Source organism: Ambystoma mexicanum, chromosome 7p, assembly GCF_040938575.1.
Source record: "Ambystoma mexicanum isolate Mex_15411 chromosome 7p, UKY_AmexF1_1, whole genome shotgun sequence".
Lineage (NCBI taxonomy): Eukaryota > Metazoa > Chordata > Amphibia > Caudata > Ambystomatidae > Ambystoma > Ambystoma mexicanum.
In genome coordinates this window covers 474,135,074-474,156,587 of record NC_090939.1, presented here as the reverse complement: position 1 = coordinate 474,156,587, position 21,514 = coordinate 474,135,074, and the positions used below count along the sequence as shown (strand labels likewise).

The 21,514-nt window shown below is 47.5% G+C and overlaps 1 protein-coding gene across 5 annotated transcripts in view; it reads left to right on the top strand.

Moving 5' to 3' along the window:
- KDM6A (lysine demethylase 6A) overlaps nucleotides 1–21,514 on the top strand; it is a 1,954,130-nt gene that overhangs the window by 1,621,956 nt on the left and 310,660 nt on the right. For all 5 annotated transcript variants that reach the window (XM_069636498.1, XM_069636499.1, XM_069636495.1 and 2 more), the window contains one exon: nucleotides 264–412. In XM_069636498.1, the coding sequence (XP_069492599.1) occupies nucleotides 264–412 (149 nt within the window). The remainder of the gene's footprint in view (nucleotides 1–263; nucleotides 413–21,514) is intronic.

Here is a 21,514-nt window from a genome sequence, read left to right as displayed (position 1 = left end):
ACATTGCCAGGGATAATTAATTTGTTCCTTAAACGTAGAACATAGTGTATTTTGATGACTTTAGAGTCACTGTTACCTAGCAACTGACACTCGGACTGCAAGGTATAGAAAGAATGGGGAGCGGGAAGGGTTTTGCCAGGACATACTATGTTTAAATTAATGTAATAAATATACTACTTTTTTCGTTTTGCAGAACTGTCGTCAAAACGTACTGTCTTAGTTTCCTACTGTCTCAATATGATTTTCCTTATTTCTTGCTGTAGGTGGAAGTTGCAGCTCCACGAACTGACCAAACTTCCTGCTTTTGCACGTGTTGTGTCAGCAGGAAATCTTTTAAGCCATCTTGGTCACACAATCATGGGGATGAACACAGTCCAACTACACATGAAAGTTCCTGGCAGTAGAACACCAGGTGAATCATCTCTTCATCATGCTGTTGCTCTTGGTTTTCATTTGCTTGACCATCCATGTGATGCCAAATACTTTTATTATTCAGAGCATGTACCTAAGTCCCCAGAGTTTGCCTATTCACATACCTTACCACCTTAAGAGTTAAGATGGAAATCTTGTATTGGCAAATAGTTATGTGCACAAGTGTAGTTAAAGGTACATCATAATTTGCAAATGATATTTGATAACAAAATGTTCAATTTTATGCTAGTCAGTAAAGCATTTTTCAAATGTCCATGTCATGCTTGGTTATCAAAGGGAGAATGCAGCAGGAACTATTTACATGCAGAATACCAAAAGGATTATTTGTTAAGTAGAGCTTTTAGAAGCCAATCACCGAAACAGGAAACCTATTGCGCCTACAGGAGTAGCTCAGAATACCTACAAAATCAAAACTACAGTTGTTACCATGGTTGATGTGGGTTGTTGGGAAGATGAACCGGACTTAATACACATTATATTTATAGAACAAGGCAGGGAGACTTTTCCAGCTTTAAGCATGGAAGGCCAGTATATTCCCTTCATCTTTATTTAATGTATTTATTGGATATTTGTTAGGCGCCCGTATAACAAATGGTGTTTCACGGCACTGCAAGGCAAAAAAAAGGGGGTGGGGTGGGCACGGGAGAAAGATAACAATAACAGCCTTGTGGAGTGTTTGGCTAGATTTGGTGCAGTACCCTTTGGGTGCACTACAACAACCTTGACCTCCTGTTAATAGGAACCCAACCTTTGGTATTAGTGTGTACTACACAGGTTGGTAGTGTGGCTGAGCAACCAGGCTTATCTCAAGAGGGGTCAATGGTGAGCAGTAGGGGAGTTGCACAGAGATTCACACTGACATGTATCCAAATAAACATTTACAGTCAAGGTTTCTTGATTAAACAATTATTAATTTAACAGTCAGTTTGAATAAGCCGTCTTCAGAAGGGGCAATATAATACTAACATTCAAATTCACTCCAAAATACACACTCTTAGTCACTCTAAATCATCAAGTACCCATTTGGGATGGCACACACACTTCCTACACCCTCAGCTGACTTAAATAGCTAGGACACTGTCAACATTATTATATCACTGGTACATTTAGAGCAATACTAAGATGAGTGTTAAAGTAAAGAGATGTCAGAATAAAACAAGAGATGACACAAATATTCTGGAGCAGATAAGTACTTTTGAACCTCCCAATGCAAAGTAAGCTCACCCTTTCCTGAAAGGAAGGTACCAACACTCAATCGGAGGAGAGAAGAGTAATTCAGGGAGCCAGGTCAGCCAATGTCAATTGGGCAAAAGTCTAGGTGAGCTGAAGCACTTCTTGTAGGTAAGTAAAAGTCTTGCACAATGTTTTAGAGGTCTTTATAGAAAAAGTAGAATCAAAGTAGGGTCACAAGCTGGGAGGCTTGTGAGAGGTAGAAGATGCAAGCAACTCTACAAAAGTAACCAAGGCAAGTCTCAACTGAGATCAAGTAAGGCTACAAGACAAGAGGTAAGTTCTCTTAGACTGTACAGTATCTTTGGTTAAAAGAAATGGTTCCAGCTGGGTGCTGTTCCTGTGTGGCTCTGGTAGATCCTGTTGTTCCTGGGCCTCAGTCGTGGGGGCAAAAGGGAGGACTGCTGGGGACTCCTACAACGGGACGGTCAGCGGCAGAAAAGGACCAACTTCTATTCAGTGGCACTTTGCGGTTTCAGCTCCTCACGTCTCAAAAAATAGAACCTCTTGAGGTCTCACGAATACCACTCTGGACGTTCCTCGCGTCTGGGGTCCAGCACTGTGTTGTGGTGGCTCGGGCTTGAGTCTGGGGTATCTTCCAGCAGCTCGGGTCCATCTTAAAAGTGATGTACTCAGTTTGGTTGTCCTCTCCCTGGCACTTCGGTTCCAGCAGCAGTGGAAATACAGCCAGCTCCGAGAGGATGTCCAAACGAGATCACTTTGGAGTTGATTGGTCCCACCAACTCAAGGGGAGAAGTCGTCCTTGCAGGGCTTCTCTAGTCGAGGCGAATTCAGAGCTTCAGCACAGCAGCAGGGCTTCACCTGGCAAACCAACGGTCCGGGAGTTGCAGCAGGCGTCTCTTCCAAGCTCTTCTTCGGATTCCTTTGTCCAGTGGTCGACTCTGCCTTCCAAACCTAAAAGCCTCACCTTTTATGCATGTTTATCCCATTCATTCCAGCCTAGCTGTCACTCGCACAGCAGGGTGGCTGTCCTTGCCAGACAGCCAGCCGGCCAATCACCTTTGGGTACATTCCTGTAACAAAGGGGATTAAGCAGAGGGAGTTTCGGGCACCTCCCTCACTTTCTGCCCCTGCCAGACATACTGGAGCCTGAGGCAGCCTTCACTCGTGAATCCCGCCAAAGACAAAATGAACAAAGGGACCAAACCTGATTTGGCACGCAGAGTAACTCTCAAGAAGGACCTTTCCAACAAGAAATGGCGAAAAAAGACGACCGGGCCATTTTGACAAAATGGGCACCCATGGGTGCTTTACTGTAGCTGCAAACGCAGCTCGCGGTAAAAGTACACAATGTTAGTAAAAAGTAAAACACTGCCACCAGCAATTAACTCTAGAAAGGGTAACATAAAAATGTTACATGTGAAACTAGACAAAGGGGATACTAAGTAACCCCTCCAGCACCCTATGGTAATATAGTGTGTGCTGGGTCTAGAAAGTTACACATTGTAAGTAAAGTCAATTTCTCCAGCATGGGGTCTTGCATGGATTCACATGCGCATGAATATTCCCCGCTGTCAGGCTGGGATTCCTCGGTAAAGAAAAAATCAGTTTAATTTCTGAACTGTCTTTCTCCTAACAACCAATCACTGGTGTTGGGGAGAATTCTAAATAATAATAATTCTCATTCTATGGCTAATTTCCCTCACCTAGTGAGTCCCCCAGCAGCGTTGCTGGATTTCTGGAGTTTATTTTTTCCTCTTGGTAAGAGTGTGAGCCTTTTTCCCACTCTTACATGTGTTTTGCCATGTGTATTTCTACTGTTTGTGTGATCTTGGGCTCTGGAGCACACCACTACATGAGACCCACTTGTTGGTGTGTGTTACACAGCACCTTCAGTGCAGTGACACGGGGTTGTCTTTTAGACTTCCCACTGACTCCATTTTTCTGGGGCTGACTACTGTCCCCCAGAAACAGGTAAAGTTGCCATTTACTTTATGTAGTCATTTAAAACTACAGACCCAGTACACCCCATCTTACATGGAGTACTGGAAAGGGTTAATTCCTATCCCTTTTTGTCTGTGCCTCTCTGAGCTTTGTTTTGCTTTTTTAACATTTAGACTTGGCTGGTGGCAGTGGAATCTACCCTAACTTTTCTACCGTGATTAAACTATATATATTCCGGAAGCACCTCAAAACCTTCCTCTTTGCTTCTGCTTTCTCTCCCCCTCTCCCCTGCTAAATTACTGAAACTGCACTGAATCTGCAACTTGGCCGCTCACCAATCTCATTCCTTGGCCCATCCACTCTCCCCTGCACTGCCTCCCTGGCAACCACTGCACTGCGGGACTGGCTCTGTATCCCTACAGCCCCCCTTCCCAGCACTTGTCTGCACTTACCTTGCACTTGCCACCAGCTGGCCCTTATTATTTATCCTGTATTCTAACCCTGTACCGCACTTTTCCCCTCTCCCTTTCCCCCTTGCACTTTTCCCTTCCCCTCTGCCCTTGCACTTGTGTGATCTGAATGACACCTGGCCTAGTAGGATCGTTGTCTGTCTCCCCTTTGGTTCCCCCTCCCTGCCTCGTCGCGCCTTGAAACACTTGTGTATAGGCGCGTTACAAATGCCATATCATATATAAACGTGGTACTGTTCCAGACTATCATATTAGCCTCGAACATAAACCCGCTTGACCAAATACTTTCTTTTGGCTCTGGTCGGGTTTATTCGCCATTTCTTTTGTTAAAGTCCTTCTTGTGTTTTACTTTGCGCGGCAAACCAGGTTTCCTTCTTTGTTCACCGTCCTTTGGTTGGCTTCTTCCAAGAAGCCCCCCTCTTGGCACCTCGGTGTCTAGGTGGGGCTGTATGTGAGGGAGGGGAGTAGTCAACCCCTGCACAGGGTATCCTTTGTCGTGATTGGCTGGGGTGGTTGTCTGGGCCGGACAACCCCCTTTCTGTGTGATTGACAGCCAGGTTGTGTGAATGGGGGCTTTCCGCATAAAAGGCAGGAGTCTTGGGCTGGAAGTCAGAGTCGCCACTGGAACTGCAAAGGAACCGAAGAGAGGTGGAGAAGAAGGAGGCTGCTGCAACTATCGAGTCCCGGTGGAGCCCTGCTGCAGTACTGAGCTATCTACCCTTCAACGACAAGAGAAGATCCATTCCGGAGTCTTCTTCCCTTGAGCCTGGTGGGATCAACCAGCTCACCTTCCACAGCCAGAGGATCCCCTTCGTGGTCGAAATCGCTGCACACTGCTGTAGTGGTCCGGATAGCCATCTGTAGAGCCTCTCCTGTTTTAAAGGAGCGCACCTTTATTCACCGTCGCTGCTGCTGGCCTCATCCCTGGGTAGTGCAGATCACTCCAGACGTCCTCCTTCTTGTCCCCACGACTGAAGCTCCAGGAACCGTGAGTCTGCAGGAAACTACCAGGAATAACTGCCGTGGCACCAGCTTCTTCAAATAATAAGGTACTGTGTCTAGCTTCGAGGAACTAGGCTGAACCCTTTCCTCCTCATCCAAGGCTTGCCCTTGTCTTCCTTCCCTCTTATAACTTTTGCCTACTCTGTTGACAATATCCAAGTACTCCTGGCAACCTTGAATCGTGAACTGTCTGACTGTGTGATTCTCGACAATAGGAACCCAGTTCCACTTGACACTGGCACAAGCCTATTGACTTTTATCTTCTTGTCAGAAAGTGTTCTCTGATTCTGTCTGCCTTGACAATGATTTTTGTCCCCAACTCTCTTGTGTTAACTCAGGTGCGAAGTGTGTTTTTAACTCCAGTAACATTTCTTCCCACGGGTTACGCGTATCTTTAGTAAGACTGAACTGTCATTACTGTCAAAAAGTGATCGCATATGTATACCCGGTAACGCCTTTTGGTTCATAACACCAGTCTGTCAAATCCTAAGGCACTTACCTTGAGTTGTTCTGCACAAGAAGAATTGGTTGTGTGTAGTGTATTTGAAGTGTGAATTTAATTTAATAGAAGTGAAGTGTTTTGTGAACATATGGTTTAAAATAAATGTACTTTTACTTTTTAACCAAAAACCTTGAGTCAGTGTTTGCCTTGAGTCACAGTAATTGTAGTCCTTTGTGTAATCTCTACTACTGCTCATTTGCTCTTGAGAGAAGTCTGGCTGCTCCGCTGCTGGTCCACTTTAACAGTGTAGTACAGGCTTGTATTACTACTTGCAGTCTTAATTCTGCCTAACAACTGGTTTCTGGGTCATACTGCCCTCTACCTAAACCCTTCCTCTAGCAGCCATCTTCAGATTTTTACCGCACGTTCAAGTGTTGGGAGTCCTCGTGCTATAACTCTCGAGCTTTTACTGCATTTTGTGGATTTTCTAAGAGTTTACTCTATTTTTTCCGGTCAATCGTGCCTCACGCTCCATCTATCCATCATCCGGCTAACTGGAGCCCGTTTTTCGGAACTTTCTACACCCCTGATTTTTCGTTGATTTCCCTTCTTGGAAGATTCCAGAAGATTCTTTGAGGCCTACCCCCTGTGGTCATGGCTGAAGATAAAGGAGACTCCACGCCTCTGTTCAGGATCTGGCCTGGATGTGGACTACTGAACCTTTTCCTGGACGATGGGCGCACTCTGTGCCTTTACTGCCTACATTCCGACCAAACGCATGTGGAGGAGGCCTGTGCGTTCTGCAAGGATATGGTGCCCCGCACTATGAAGGACCTTCGCAAGCAACTCTGAGTGGCTTCAGACTAAGATCCCGGCTGCGGGTGAGCCCCGAGTCTCACCCAGCAAGAGGAAATCTGAGCGGTCTTCTAAGACCTTTGAGGGCGCTCTGGCGACAGGGGCCCAACATAAGGCAAAGCACCGCAAGGCCGCCGGCACCGGTAGCGCCGTTGGGACGGGCTCCTCGGCGGCCAGGTGGCGAATGGCATCCCCCCAGCTGGCCAATGGGTTTGCCACAGGCGGTTTTGGGCGAGGGTCGTGACAGGTACAGGGCAAAGAGCCCAGGAGCAAAATGTTCTTGTAGCTGCAGTGAAGTTTTTGGTTAACGAGTCGAAAAGGTGGATGCAGAAGGTGAAAGACAATGTTAGATGATAGGGGCGGCCAACCCAACAGGTAGGTAAAGGATTTAAAACACCTTTAGCACTACCACACGAAAAGGGAGGCCTGGCGGAACAAAGTACCTTTAAAATGAAGAAGAGGCTCCTGCGGTGGCGGTTGTTCCTGGTAGTTCCTGCAGTTCGGGAGATCTAGCAGAGGAAGAGAGGCTCTCGTCATGGAGGAAGGTTCGAGTTACTGCACTACCCAGGGATGAAACCAGCTGCGTTGCTGCCAAACGAAATAAAAGGTACGCTCCTTTAAATCGCGGTCCGGGTGCATTGCTGCTGGGCTATCTGGCCTCCAAGTGCAGGGCACTGGCGATTCGACCAAGGCAGGTCCAGGAAGGCGATTGGCAAACTGGTTGGCCCCACCAGCTCAAGGGAAGAAGGCTCAAGTTGAAGATCTCCTCCCGTCGTGTGGAGAAAAGTGGTGAGACGCTGCAGCAGGGCTTCACCGGTGGTTCAGTCGTGGCAGATGTCTTTGGCTTCTCTCATCTTCGGTTCCTCGGTTCCAGTGGCAACGTCTTGCTCTTCCAGTCCTCAGGACCCTGCTTTTATGCAAAAAGATCTTCATTCATACAGCCTAGCTGTCACTCACACAGTGGAGTGGTAATCTTGGCGGAGACCCTCCAACCTATCAGGATAGAGTGCGACATGGGTTGCGGAGGCAACCCTGTCCAGGGGTCCTACTCCCCCTCCCACACAATGGACCCACCCCAGACTCAGTGGCGCCGAAAGGAGGGCTTCTCGGCAGAAGCCTGCCAAAAGGACGAACAAAGATCCCCGACCTGGGTTAGGAGTTTAGAGCAAGGCACGAGATAGATTTTATATCAAAGTTCTGGCAAATAAAACCTACCTAGTAAAGTTAATATAAGAATAAACCGGCGGTATGTTAGAGGCTGTCAGAAAATGTGGTAGCCTCGAACAATGGGAAAATCCCATAGAGAAATATTTGCGGTCGAATATTTTTGGTAGTAACCACTGCCGCCAGCCAGAAACTTTTGAGAGAGGGACTGTACGGTACCCTCTCGAAAATGAACACCAGGGAACAACTATTAACCCTTCCCAGTACCTCCATACTTAGATGGGTTGTACTGGTTTAGTTCATATAAATTGACTAGTTAAGTCAATGGGGACTTTACATGCCCTTGGAGACAGTAGTTAGTCCCAGGGTATGGAGTCTATGTTTGGGGTTCGCTACAACACCCCGGTGTCACTGCACTGAGGGTGCTGTGCAACACATGTGTATAAGATGGTTCCTATGAGGGTGAGATAAACTCCATAGACATTAAACAGCAAAAAATAGCCTAGAATACACATAGCAAACATGCCTAAGAGTGGGGAAAAAGGGTCACACTCTTATCAGGAGAAAAAAACAAACCCTTCAAATCCAGCAAAGCTGCTGGGGGACTCTTTAGGTAACGGAAATCGGCCATAGAATGAGAATTCTCCCTAACACATCCCCATTCACAAGGGACACCGCATGTTTCTGCGCTTCGTGGTCCAAGGGCAGCATTACCAATTCAAGGCCCTTCCCTTCGGATTGAAGTCAGCACCAAGGGTCAAGTGTCTGGCGCCAGTGGCAGCGCGGTTACGCCTGCAGGGGATCCACATCTACCCCTAACTAGACGATTGGCTCATCCGAGAGAAGTCGATGGTGACCGCCGTCGAACACATGATGGGGGCCGTCCGGCTGCTTGGTGCCATCACAGGACGCGCTGTTTATGGGGTCCCGGCTCAACACAGTGTCGTGTCTGGCGTCCCCGTCGGAGAGAATAGCGGCCATCCTGGGCAAGATGCAACGGCTGTTGACCCTTAAGACCGCAAGGGTGAGGTCCATCAAGCCCCTCCTCGGCATGATGTCGTTGTGCATTTCCCTCGTGCGCCTGTGCAGGCTGCAGATGCGACCGCTGCAGGAGTTCCTCGACACCCGTTGGATCCAGGTATGGGTAAACTTCAAGGACAAGATCACCCTCGACTCGAGCAATTTGGTGGTTGTGTGTCTGCGCGCATCTGTCGGCGGGCGCAGATTTCCAAACCAAACTCCACCCCACGCCCCCGCACAAGGAGACGGTCACGACGGACACATCCCTGGAGGGATGGGGAATACACACCGGTCGTCTCCACGTAAGAGGCTACTGGAGAAGTCGTTGCACATCAACGTTCTGGAGTTACGCCCGTGTTTTGGGCCCTCAAGTCTTTCCTTCATCCCTCAAGGGCAAGGTGGTGCAGATTTTCACAGACAACACCACCACCACCACGTTTTACATCCGGGAGCAGGGGGGCACAAGATCCCTGCCGTTCACCAAAGAAGCGCAGGACCTATGGCGATGGTCGTCGCTAAGGAGATGTTCCTCGTCCCATTTCATATGGCAGGAGTAAAGAACACTGTGACCGACTCTCAGCAGGGAACTGCGCTCGTGCCACGAGTGGGAGCTTAGGCGGGACCAAGTGGATCTTCTATTCCGATGATGGGGCAATCCCCAGATCGATCCGTTTGCGACGGCGACGAACACCAAGTGCCAGAGGTTTGCCAGCAGTTTTCCCCAGCCGGGAAGCATGGGGGATGCATTCGCCTTCCCCCGTTTCGCCCGTTTCCTTTGCTTCTGTGACTCATCAATCAACTCAGACGGTCCCGGTGCAGGATGATCTCGTCGCACCGGCGTGGCCAATGCATATATGGTTCCCAGACCTTCTGGACATATCAGCGTCCCCTCCAGCCAAGCTTCCGGTGGACACAGATCTTCTCGCCAGGGAAGGAGACGCGATTCTGCACCACGACCTAGGGTCGCTGAACTTGCAGGCCTGGCTCCTGCAGCGCTAGAGTTTGGTGGATACGATCTCCCGGCGGACTACAAGGAAGTGCTTGCCAAGGCCAGGGCTTCGTCTACACTGAAATGCTACAACCATAAGTGGAAGAGGTTCGCCATCTGGTGCCGTGCAAAGAAACTCGTCCCTCTACGGATTAAGGCCCCACAGGTGCTGCCGTATTTACTGTTGCTGGCCAAGGCAGGGTTGGCCCATGCTTCCATCAAGGTTCATCTGGCGGCTCTCCACTGGTACACCAGAACTCTGGGGCGGTCGTTGCTATGGTCACACCGCTTGGTCACGGAATTCATAAAAGGACTTTTCCTTTCGTTCACGCCGGTGAAGGCTCAGGCCCCGGCATGGGGGCTCAATGTGGTGCTGACTAGGCTCATGGGTCTCACGTTCGAGCCTATGCATTCTGCGCCGCTGAAGTTTTTATCGTGGAAGACAGCGTTTCTTGTGGCCATCACCTCTGCATGATGAGTAGGAAAGATCCAGGCCCTCTGTAAACCACCTTACTTGACGAGGGTAGTGCTACGGACGCACCCCTCCTTCATGCCCAAGGTGCCGGCGGACTTCCATCTCAACAAGCCCTTGGTGTTACCTGTTTTCTTCCACTCGCCTTCGTCACCGGCTGAGGGGATTTTGCACTTGCTGGATGTGGCTAGAGCACTGAAGTTCTACCTGGACCGCACAAAGTGTTTTCGGAAGACATCACAGCAGTTTGTGAACTTTGGCCCTGTGAATCAAGGGAAGGCCCTCTCCAAGGCTTCCATTTCCAGGTGGCTCTTTGGCTGCATCACCCATTGTCACCGGTTGGCAAGCCGACCGTTGCCTGGCCGTCCGAGAGCCCATTCGACCAGAGCAATCACTGTAACTATGGCGTTCCTGTCTGATGTGCCCCTGCTGGACATCTGCAGGGCTGCTACGTGGAGGTCGACGCACACCTTCATGAAATTCTACTGCGTCGACTGGGATTCCAGGGAGGAGTCCAGAGTCGGCCAAGCAGTGCTGCGCAACCTGTTCAATTGAAGATGAGCCTGGCGAGGAGGTAAGAGATGCTTAATGTTGAGATGTTGAAATGCTTAATGTTGAGCCTTGCCACCTCCAGTGGTAGTCCATGTGTGTACTGCTATGTATTATTTATTCATGAGCAAGGGTCTGGCATGGATTCACATGCGACCCCTCCCGCCTACCCCTCTGCGGCTCTTCTCTTGGTCCTACTGCCACTTGACGTGCTACCAAATCTGAAGATGGCTGCCTAAGGAGGGGCTTAGGTAGAGGGCAGTCATTGGCTGGGGGCAGTATGACCCCGAGACCAGTGAATGGTTGTTAGGAGAAAGATAGTTCAGAAATGAAACTGAAACTGATTTTTTTCTTTACTGAGGATTCCCAGCCTGACTGGGAATATTCATGAGCATGTGAATCCATGCCAGACCCATGCTGGATAACAACAGTTAAAGGTAAGTAACTTGTTCCTTCACTTTACTGCTCTTGGAAAAAGTAGTTTATCCAAGAGAAGGTATTTAAACCTTTGGGAAATCTAAGAGACTTTTCTCTTCCACTGCACTGAAGGTGCTGTGTTTCACAATGCAAAGATGATGCCTATGGAGTTTGTCAGACTCCAAAACCAAAAGAAGCGCAGTGTTAAATCACAGAAAAATACATGACAGAGTGGGAAAAAGGTCTCACTCCCTCCAGGTTGAAAATTAAAATTCCAAGTGCTGGGGGTCTCTAAGGTAGAGGGCAATTAGCACATTTCTGAGAATTCTCCCTAACATGGATGATGCAGAGGGTCTTGAATTTGATGCTAGAAGCAACCAGGAGCCAGTGGAGAGATTTTAGGGCTGGATAGATGCAGTTTCTGGGCTTGAGGCCAAGGGTAAGTCTCAGTCCTATTCTGAATTAGTTGAAAGCGGCAAAGGGGATGATAAAGAAAGATTGAGGAAAAGGCTTTTGCAGTAGTCCAGCCTCGAGAGGACCAGAGCTCTAGAGACATTGAGTTTCTCAGGCAAGGTGAGGAAAGGGAGAATGCCTCTGAGGAGGTGTAGCTGATAGTGGGCTTTTTTGGCAAGGTCTGCGATGTGAGAAAAGGAGAGAGTGAGGAGTCAAAGATGACCCAAAATATTTTTGCCTTGCAAGAGGGTGCCGGGAGGGGTCCCATAGAGGGCGGCCAGATGGAAAGAGGGAGAAGGGGTCCAATGAGAAGGATCTCCGTCTTACTAGTATTAAGGCAGAGATCAATGGCTGTACACCATGCCTGAATAGTAGTGCGACAGGCATGAGAAATGAGGAAGAGGAAGCAGTCGAGGGAAGCTTGAAGTAGAGCTGCGTGTCGTCTGCATAACACTGGAAGTGCTGAGATTAGGAGGAGATCAGGTGGGCCAGAGGGGAAAGGTAGATGTTGAAGAGCGAGAGGATAGAGCCTTGAGAGACTCCGCAGGTAGAGAGTGTGATTGGGAGAGGAAAGGGACTCAGTTGAACCTGGGAAGGACGGTCGGAGAGGAATGAGGCCAGCCAGTCAAGTGCCAGGCCTGTGATGGCAAGGGTGTCACAAAGCCGATTTGTCAGGGTGGCATGATTGACTGTGTCGAAGGTGTTAGGGAGAATTCTCATTTATGGCTGATTTCCCTCACCTAGTGAGTCCCCCAGCAGCTTTGCTGGACTTTTGGAGTTTGTTTGTTTTCCACTTGGTGAGAGTGTGAGCTTTTCCCCCACTCTTACCTATGTTTTGCCATGTGGATTTCTCTGTTTTTATGATTGTGGACTCTGAAGTACACCACTTCAGTAGCCCCCTTCTTTCTGTGTGTCACCAGCACCTTCAGTGCCGTGGCACAGGGTTGTCTTTGAGACTTCCCCCGACTCCATTTCTGAGGCTGACTACAGTCCCCCAGAAAAGGGTAAAGTTGCCATTAACGTTACTTAGTCAATCTACCACAGATCCAGTACACCCCATCTTCCATGGAGTACTGGAAAGGGTTAATTCATATCCCTTTTTATCTGTACCTCCTAGAGCATTGTTTCGCTCTTTTAACATTTAGACTTGGCTGGTGGCAGTGGTATCTACCCTAACTTTTTTACCGCGATTATATTAGATAAACGTGGTATTGTTCTTGGCTATTATATTAGCCTCGAACATAAAACCGATGGACCAAATCGCCTTTCTCTTGGCTGCGGTTGGGTTTGTTCACCATTTCTTTTTGTTAAAGTCCTTCTTGTGTTTTACTTTGCGTGGCAAACTAGGTTCGCCTTCTTTGCTCACCGTCTTTTGGTGGGCTTCTGCTTAGAAGCCCTCCACCAGGCGCCCTTGTGCCTCGGTGGGCTGAATGTGAGGGAGGGGTGTAGTCACCCCTTGCACAGGGTATCCTAGGAAACGCAAGTCGCACTTTGCCATGATTGGATGAGGTGGTTGTCCGGGATGGACAACCCCGCTGCTGGGTGATTGACAGCCAGGCTATGTGCATGGGGGTTTTTTTGCATAAAAGGCAGGTCTCTTGGGCTAGAAGTCAGAGTCGCCACTGGAACTACAAGGAACTGAAGAGAAGCAGAGAGAAAGACGGCTGCTGCAACTACCCCGGTGAAGCCCTGCTGCAGTCCTGAACTATCTACCCTTCAACAACTAAGAGGAGATCCAGTCCGGAGTCGTCTTCCCTTGAGCCTGGTGGGGATAACCAGCTCATCTTCCACAGCCAGAGGATCCTCTTCCTTGGTCGAAATCGCGGCACACAGCTGTAGTGGTCCGGATAGCCATTTGAAGAGCCTCTCCTGTTTTTAAGGAGCGCACCTTTTATTCGTTGATGCTGCTGCCGGCTTCATCCCTGTGTGGTGCAGACCCCCTTCAGGTGTCCGCCTTCACAACGAAGCTCCAGGGATCGTGGGTCTGCGGGAAACCAACAGGAACAACTGCCAGGGCACCAGCTGCACCATTGGAATAAGGTACTGTGTTCTGCTTGGGGAAACTGGGTGAACCCCTTTTCTTCATTTCCAAGGCTTGCCCTTGTCTTCCCTCCTTCTTATAACTTTTGCTTCCAAACATTAACAATATCGAAGTACTCTTGGCTACGTTGAATCGTGAACTATCTGACTGTCTGATCTTCGGCAACAGGCCCCCGTTGTCACTTGACCCTGGCTTCGGCCCTTTGACTTTGGAACTCTTGTCTGAGTGTTTCTCGATTCTGTCTGCCTAACCAAAATATTACCTGTGATTTTTGCCTCCAACTCCCTCTGGGTATCTCAAGTGCTAAGTGTGTTTTTGCCCCGGTAGCATTTCATGTCACGGATACGCATTTATTTAATATACCGAACTGTCAAAAAGTGATCGCAATCGTATTCATGGTAGCATGTTTTGTTCATAACACCGGTTCATTCAAACACAGGGTACTTACCTTGAGACATACTGTACAAAGTGAATTGGTTAGTTGTAGTATATTTGATGTGTGGTTTGTGTTTAAGTTTAATAGAAGTGTTGTGTTTATAACAAATGGTTTAAAAATAAATGTACGTATATTTTTCTACCTGAAACCTTGAGTCAGTGTTTGCTTGAGTCACAGTAATTGTGGTCCCTTTGTGTAATCTCTGCTACTGCTCATATGCTCTTGAGATAAGCCTGGCTGCTCCGCCACTGCTACCACTGACATAGTAGTACAGGCTTGTACCAAAGGTAAAACTTGTATTGCCACCTGTAGTCTAAATTGTGTGTAGTGGTCCCTAAGGGCACTGCACAAGTTTCTGCCTAACAGAAGGCAGATAAAAGGTCAGAAGGATAAGAGCGGAAGGAGAGTGGGAATCGAGTTTTGAGAGCAAGTCATCACGGGTGTGCAGTGGAGCAGTTTCCATGCCTCTGGATGCTCTGAAGCCAGCCCGGTGGTCGTGGAGTAAACAAACCCATTGTTTTTGTTGTATCAGTTGGGAGATGACCAGCTTCTCCATGAGTTTGCCCAGGAAGGGGGTAATACAGATAGGGTGTTCATTAGCAGGGCCGAAGGTGTCGGCACTGGGCTTTTTTAGGAGAGGATGCACAAAGGAGAGCTTTCGGGGTAGCAGGAAAGAGCCAGTGGCACAGGAGTGATTACAGAAATTGGCCAAGGCTGGCGCAAGGGAGGCAATGTTGTCCTTAATGGTTCTGGGGGAGAGAGGGGCACCTTTTTGGAGGAGACTTTCATAGAGAGGACTTGTCTAGAGAACTCATCCAGTACTATGGGTGAGAAAGAGGAGAGTAGGAGGGAAAGAGATTCAGGGGGAGGAAGGCATGAGAACTGGGGAGGGAGGGGAGTAGAGGAAAGGGAGGACAGGATGTCCTGAGTTTTCGTTGAGAAGTGTGATGCCAGTGTGGGTTAGGGAGAATTCTCAAAATGTGCTAATTCCCTCCACCTTGGAGACCCCCAGCAACTTTGCTGATTTTTTTTACCTGGAGAGAGTGAGACCCTTTGTCCCACTCTCTCATGTATTTTGAATGTGAATTTTACCTCTGTGTTTCATTTGGTTCTGGAGTCTAACCAACTCCATAGGCATCATCTTTTACAACTGTCACAAAGCACCTTCAGTGCAGTGCCACAGGGAAGTCTTCAGATTTCCCAAGGTTTAAATACCTTCTCTGGGATCAACTACTGTTTCCCAGAGCAGTAAAGTGAAATTGACTTTACTAAGCATTGTAACTTTCTAGACCCAGCACACACTATCTTACAATAGAGGGCTGGCTGGAGGGGTTACTTAGTATCCCCTTTGTCTAGCTTCTTATGTGGCATATTATGGTACCCTTTCCTCAGTTGACTGGCTGGTGGCAGTGGTTTCGTTTTGAACTACCTTGGTTTACCTTTACTGTGACAGTTCCAGGGGTCCGGTAAAGTAACCACGGGAACCATCTTTTTCAAAAATGGCATACAGCCATCTTTGCTAAAATGGTGCCAGTCTTCTTTTTTCACCAGGTCTTTGTGGGAAGGTCATTCTAGAGAGTTTCTCTGCGCGCCAGACCAGGCCTGGTCTCTTTGTTCATTTCGCCTTTGGCGGGGTTTCTGAGAGAAACCTGCCTATAGCACCGGAGTGTCTGGGGTAGCAGGAAGTGAGGGAGGTGCCTGAAACTCCCTGTGATTAGTCTCCTAGGAGACCCAAATGCACTCTGTGGTGATTGGCATGCTGACTGTCTGGCAAGGACAGCCACCCTGCTGGGTGAGTGACAGCTAGGCTGGAATGTTTGGGAGAGAACTGAATAAAAGGCGAGTCTCTTGGCTTGGAAGGCAGCGTCGACCACTGGCCGAAGGAACCGAAGAAGAGCTTCAAGAGGACACCTGCTGCAACTCCTGGACCGTTGGTTTGCCCGGTGAAGCCCTGCTGCAGTGACTACTTGCCAAGTTTGCATCGACAGAGAAGCCCCTGCAAGAACGACTTCTCCCTTTGAGTTGGTGGGAACAATCAACTCCAAAGTAAGCCACCTGGACACCCATCTCAGAACTGGTTGAATTTCCTCAGAGTTGCTGCAGAAAACCGTATCGCCAAGGAGAGGGACACCAGATTGTGTGCGTTACTTTTAAGCTGGCCTAAAGCTTTTGGAAGATCCTCTGGACTCCCACGAAGCAGGACTGACCAAGCCTGAGCCCTCTCAGCAGAGTGTGCGACCCCAGAAGCAAGGAAGGTCCACCTTGACAGCCAGGAACCACGCTTATTGCTATTTGCTGTACCGCAAGAAGCTGAAACGCGAAACAGCCACTGAAAGTGAAGTTTGCTGGTTGCCAGTTTTGACAGTCCCAGTGCCGTGCAGGAGTCCCCCAACGTCCTCACTCTTGTCCCAGTGCCGTGCAGGAGTCCCCCAACGTTCTCCCTCTTGTCCCCATGACTGAGGCACAGGAACAGTGAGATCTGCAGAGCTGCCCAGGAATCAGCTTCTTTACCAAGGTACTGTAAAGCAAGTCTAAGAACTTACCTCTTACTGTAGAAGTGCTTGTAGCATCCACAACTGCTTGTGGCCCTACATTTGATTATTCTTCTCATCAAAGACTCCTAAGAACTTGTGCAAAGACCTTTCCATTTACTTACCTGTAGTGCTGCATGCGAAACAAAGACTTTTGCCTATTGACTTTGGCTTAGCCTATTGAATTGAATCACTCTTCTAATTGCTATCTGAAAGTATTTGCCCTACGTATGAATATTTGAAATTTCTTGTGTTCTAATAACCTTTGCCTTTTACCAACTTTTAAGAGTATCCTGAATGCCAACAGTAAGATATTAATGTCCCCAGCACCCTTGTTACTGAAGTCACCTGTGGGTGTAGGTTGTGTATGTGGGCCATCCCAAAAGGGTCTGGTCTGATTCAGAAACTCGGAGTGTACAGTATTGAAGTATATTTGTGTTACTATTACATTGCTCCAATCTGAAGAAGGCTTTATAACTGATAAATACATCAATAATTGTTTATGCAAGAAACCTTGAGTGTAAGAGTTTATTTAAATACCTGTAACTGTGAATCTTTGTGTAACACCACTACAGCTCACATTTCCCCTCTTGAGATAAGCCTATTGCTCAACACGTTACCCCAACTGTGTATTACAAGCTTATACGAAAGGTTGGGTTGCCTATACCTGTAGTCATTGTTGTTTGTAGTATTCCCAGAGGGTACTGCATTCAAGCTTTGCCTAACTGTGTAGTACAGAGGGTCAGGGATGGGATGGGAGAAGTGGAGATGGCAGACGGATTGGCTAGTTCCTTGCAGATTTTAAACAGTTCACACGTGTTATTAATGGCCCCAGAGATGCAGACTTCGGTTATGGGCCCTCTTCTATGAGCGGATAGAGAATCTGTATTGCCTTTGAAACAGGCGGCAGGCCGGTCTGTCAGAGGATGTGGCTGATGCCCGCCACTTCCGCTCAGCAACTCTGCACTTGTGTTTCAAAGAGACTAGGTCAGAGTCATACCGGGTGTTGCACTTGGAGGCAGGCTTCATGCGGATCCTCATGACGGGCAAGGATGTCCAGGGTGTTGGTGATGGGTAAAGATTCACAAGGGAGGTTTCAGTCCGAGGCAGGAGTGGTTGGGGGAATGAAAGTGGTGGCAAAAGCAGCAACTGGCACTTGCTTTATCTCTCAGTTGACATAGAGTGAGACTGGCTGTGCAGGCATAGACTTAGCCGGGGGTCCTAAGAGATCCAGGTGAGAGGACAGGAGAGCATGGTCAGACCAGGAGAGAGGTCTAATGACAGGGTTGGAGATGGGGATATCTGCTGAGATGAGAAAGTCCAGGGTGTGTCCGTCTTAGTCCGTCGGACCGGAGGGATGAATGGTGATGGAGAGAATGTCAGACGATTCAGGAGAGTCAATGTGAATATTGAAATCTCAGAGGAGGAGAAGCTTGGAGGTGGAGGCAAGAAGAAAAAAGGAGAGGTCAACCACTCAGAGATGAAGAGGGAAACCGGACCAGGGGGTCCTCTAGATGGTGGCGATAGTAATCGAGAGGGTTGGGGAGACCCCAAGCCTGCAGACGAGGCATTCGAAGGAAGAGTAGGTCTGAGTGTGAATAATAGTAGCAGGGTTCCATTCAGGGAAGTTGAAGGCCACGCCGCCTCCAGGCGAGTTAGGCCTGGGCTTAGAGAGGATCGTGTAGCCCTCGGGGAGGAGTGTGTGAACCACATCTAAGTGAGAGCGAGCACATCCAGGTCAGTCTTGAAGAAGGAGACTATATCAGAAGAGTGTTTAACAGCAGAGTGTGGGGTACTTTTATCCGCCCAGCAGAACTCCCCTACATCACCAAACTGCATTTTTCAGCAGTACCAGCAGAATGGCTGCACTGGCTCTGTTGAGCACCATTGCATTGCACCAAAACTGTGTTTTGCAGTCACCGAAATAATGGCTGCGCTGTCTTTGCCAAGCACATATGGGGCAAAATGGAACATGGACACCCGAGAAAGGCTGCTAACGTTTTCCTTATGTGCACCAAAGAAAAGAATAGAAAAGCAGCACTGCATTGCTGCTAGCTCAAAATTTCCCATTGAGAAACAAAATATTTTGCATTTAAAATGACTGCGCCCTGATGCTCTTTTCCACCGTTTCAACAGTACACAGTTCTGTTCCAGTGAGACCCAGCTATGTCCCTCCATATTCAGGTTGTGCTCCAACAAAAGGGGGCATTTCTCACTGAATTGACAGGCTGTGTCAGGCAAGATCTGTAAAATAATAAAGAACTTCACTCCAAGCCGTATGGAAAAACGCTTGACTTTTTGCAACAAAATATCACAGGTAAACTCTTCACAAGAAGCCCCATCTCTTTGCTTATGTCAGTTTCAGTGGACCCTTGCCTTGAACAGATTTCTGTGTATGAGAAATTGACTAGGGCTACAAATAATGTTTAGAATCTAGATGTAAGAGAAAAACGCATTGTAAAGTGACGCCAAGGAAAATTAACCATGTGTAAAATGGTGCTTTTTTTTTTACAAACCAGGAAATGTCTGTTTAAAAGTACATTGTTGAATTAAGGCCCTGTCCTTGCATAGAAATGTGAGGGGGGTTTGTTTTAAAACATATGTAGGATATTAAATTCCAACAGTTTTGCTTTCTGGTTCAGGAAAATAAAGGAACTTGCTGGAGCCTCAGAACAGGTTTTTTTCTGGCCTGGCTTCAAAGGACTTTGCTTCCTGGGAACAGGATCTGCCTCCCTTCCAGTGGACAGCCCCCGGGGCATATGAATAGGCAAGGGCGGTGTATCTTGCACCCTTGTCGAACTCTGTGGCAGTGCTCCAGCCTGGCACAATGGATTTCTGGGACACATAGGTGTGACTTTTTAGCAGCACCTCCCCTCAGCTCAAACTGGGAGCTTCAAAGGCAACTCCAGAGCAACATTGGATTCAGGCTGGCTGAAGCCTGACATTTGGCTGGGGTTTGGGAAGTATGGCTGGGGTTTGGGAAGTATGCCCTTATTTGGAAGACAATGCTGGCCCATTTGGGGCAAAATACTGTTCTGAATTTATAAACTTTAGACTTTTATTTCTGTAACCGGAAAATGCAGTAATACGACAGTTTAACAGTTTAAATGCAATTTTGGTGGCATTAAAACAAGACATTATAGCTTTCCCTAGCACGTGGGGGATGCAAACGGCAGAAAAATGTAAATCATGTTAAAAGTATACATGGTATAACTTAGAAATTTAATGCAAACATGCTTTGTGGTAAGAGGTACACATCTAAAATTGAAGCATTTTAGGTGAAGGGGTTCCCACTAGAAATGGCAAAAGATTAAACGATATTGTTAAAATTTGGGAATTGGAATGACTTGTTCAGTGTAAAATCTGGCATCTGTCTATGTGATTTTCAAAAGAGGTATAACTGTAAAAATGTGCAATTTATGTCATAACTGATTTTGGCTAAAAGACCTATGGGAGGGACATGGGCCTTGTAAGCACACCCCATAAAAAGGCTGTTATGTCCCTGAAGTCCAACGGGCTGACGGGAAGGCAGTAACAGTAGCCTGACCAATCCAGTTGTTAGAGGCATGTCAAGCCAAAGGTCTGCCCCCATAGTAAATCCTGTGATGTCACCCGCCTTATAAAAGGTGGAAGCTCACAGAGACAAAGGACACTCTCTTCTGAATTTTCCAGCTCCTGCGTATCCAGATATTCCATATTCACTCTACAAGATTCCACTGCCAGGCCAGGGCACAGCTGACCCTGTCCAGGCCGAACTATTGATCCAGAAAAACCCCACTAAAAATCCCAATTACTCGGGGAGAAAGGGGAAAGGTGGCTGAATCCTCATTGGGATTATCCAGTACTACCTGCTTGCCCTTCTACCCGCTTTATCCAGCTGAGGTGCCGCTGTGCCGTGACCAGACCTTTGCCCAGGTGTTTTTTTCTAGGAGAACACGCCGCTGTGAACAGTGACCAGATATTGCCTTGTTGTCCGAAACCCGGTCCGCTGTCCAAAATACCCCATTCACGTGCTTGTTGGATTTCCCATCCCCAACAACCACAAACTGCATCCCTTGCTCTGTTACATTGTATTAGGTCCAATCCCATAGAAATCCCCTAACTGTCTTAGCAGGAATCCTTCGAACTATCGGAACCCTCTGCGTATCCTGTTCATTGATTTCCAAGTGTTAGTGCCATTATTCCACTCATTTGTGTCCTGGTGTAAATCCTTAGTACTATTTTGATTAAATAAATGAATTCTCCCTAAAAGAGGCACATAGTGTTAAGGCGTTAAAACTGCAGCTTAACCTTTCTATTCACGGGTGGTGGTTCTCATTTCTAGCCACTGAAATCTAGTTTAAGTGAAACTTGTCCTTTCCTTTCCAAACCGATTGTCTCTGTCATCTGCTGTTATTTTTAAAGCTGAATTTCCTTTCCCATTGAGAATCTCATCCTGTCATTCATTTAAAGTTACCCTTTCACTTTCTTATTATTCCTGTGATGTGCATCTGTTCCTCAGCATAAAAACCGCATTCAGATTTTCTTTTCAAACCGTTTTTCAAACCGTTTTGACATTTAAACCCGTGTAAATTATCAAATGCAATTTCTACGTGTGTGATTTGACTGCACTGTTTTCACTTCCAAGTCGATTTTCTGAAATGTATGCCCGTTGTTGATACATTGCCTTATGGTTTCCTAGTGTTCTTACATCCATGAAACTGCTATAACTCATCTTTACCTCATTCTTTATACCGCAAACGTAAAACAAATCTTTACTAATTCCGAGTGCTATTTTGTTCAATTGCAAAGGGTTTAAAATCCGATTTTGCCTCTCATTCTGTGGGGGAAGGTTGGATTTTAATTCTGTTTGGTGCCTAGGATACCCGACTCCTTGCTACCCACTCAAAATTCAGTTAATCGGGGTTTGATGGAGTATTGCAGGGGAAAATCGGAACTGGGGTGCTATCTACCTTAAAAGTAATATTGCTCTCATTCATTTGTGCTTTGTATATGATATATTAGAAGGTCAAAAGAAGTGTATTTCATCAATTTACCTTGTAATTAACACCCAATTGGTGATTCCTGCCCAATAATAAATGTGTGTGATTTTATTTGAATTTAAAAT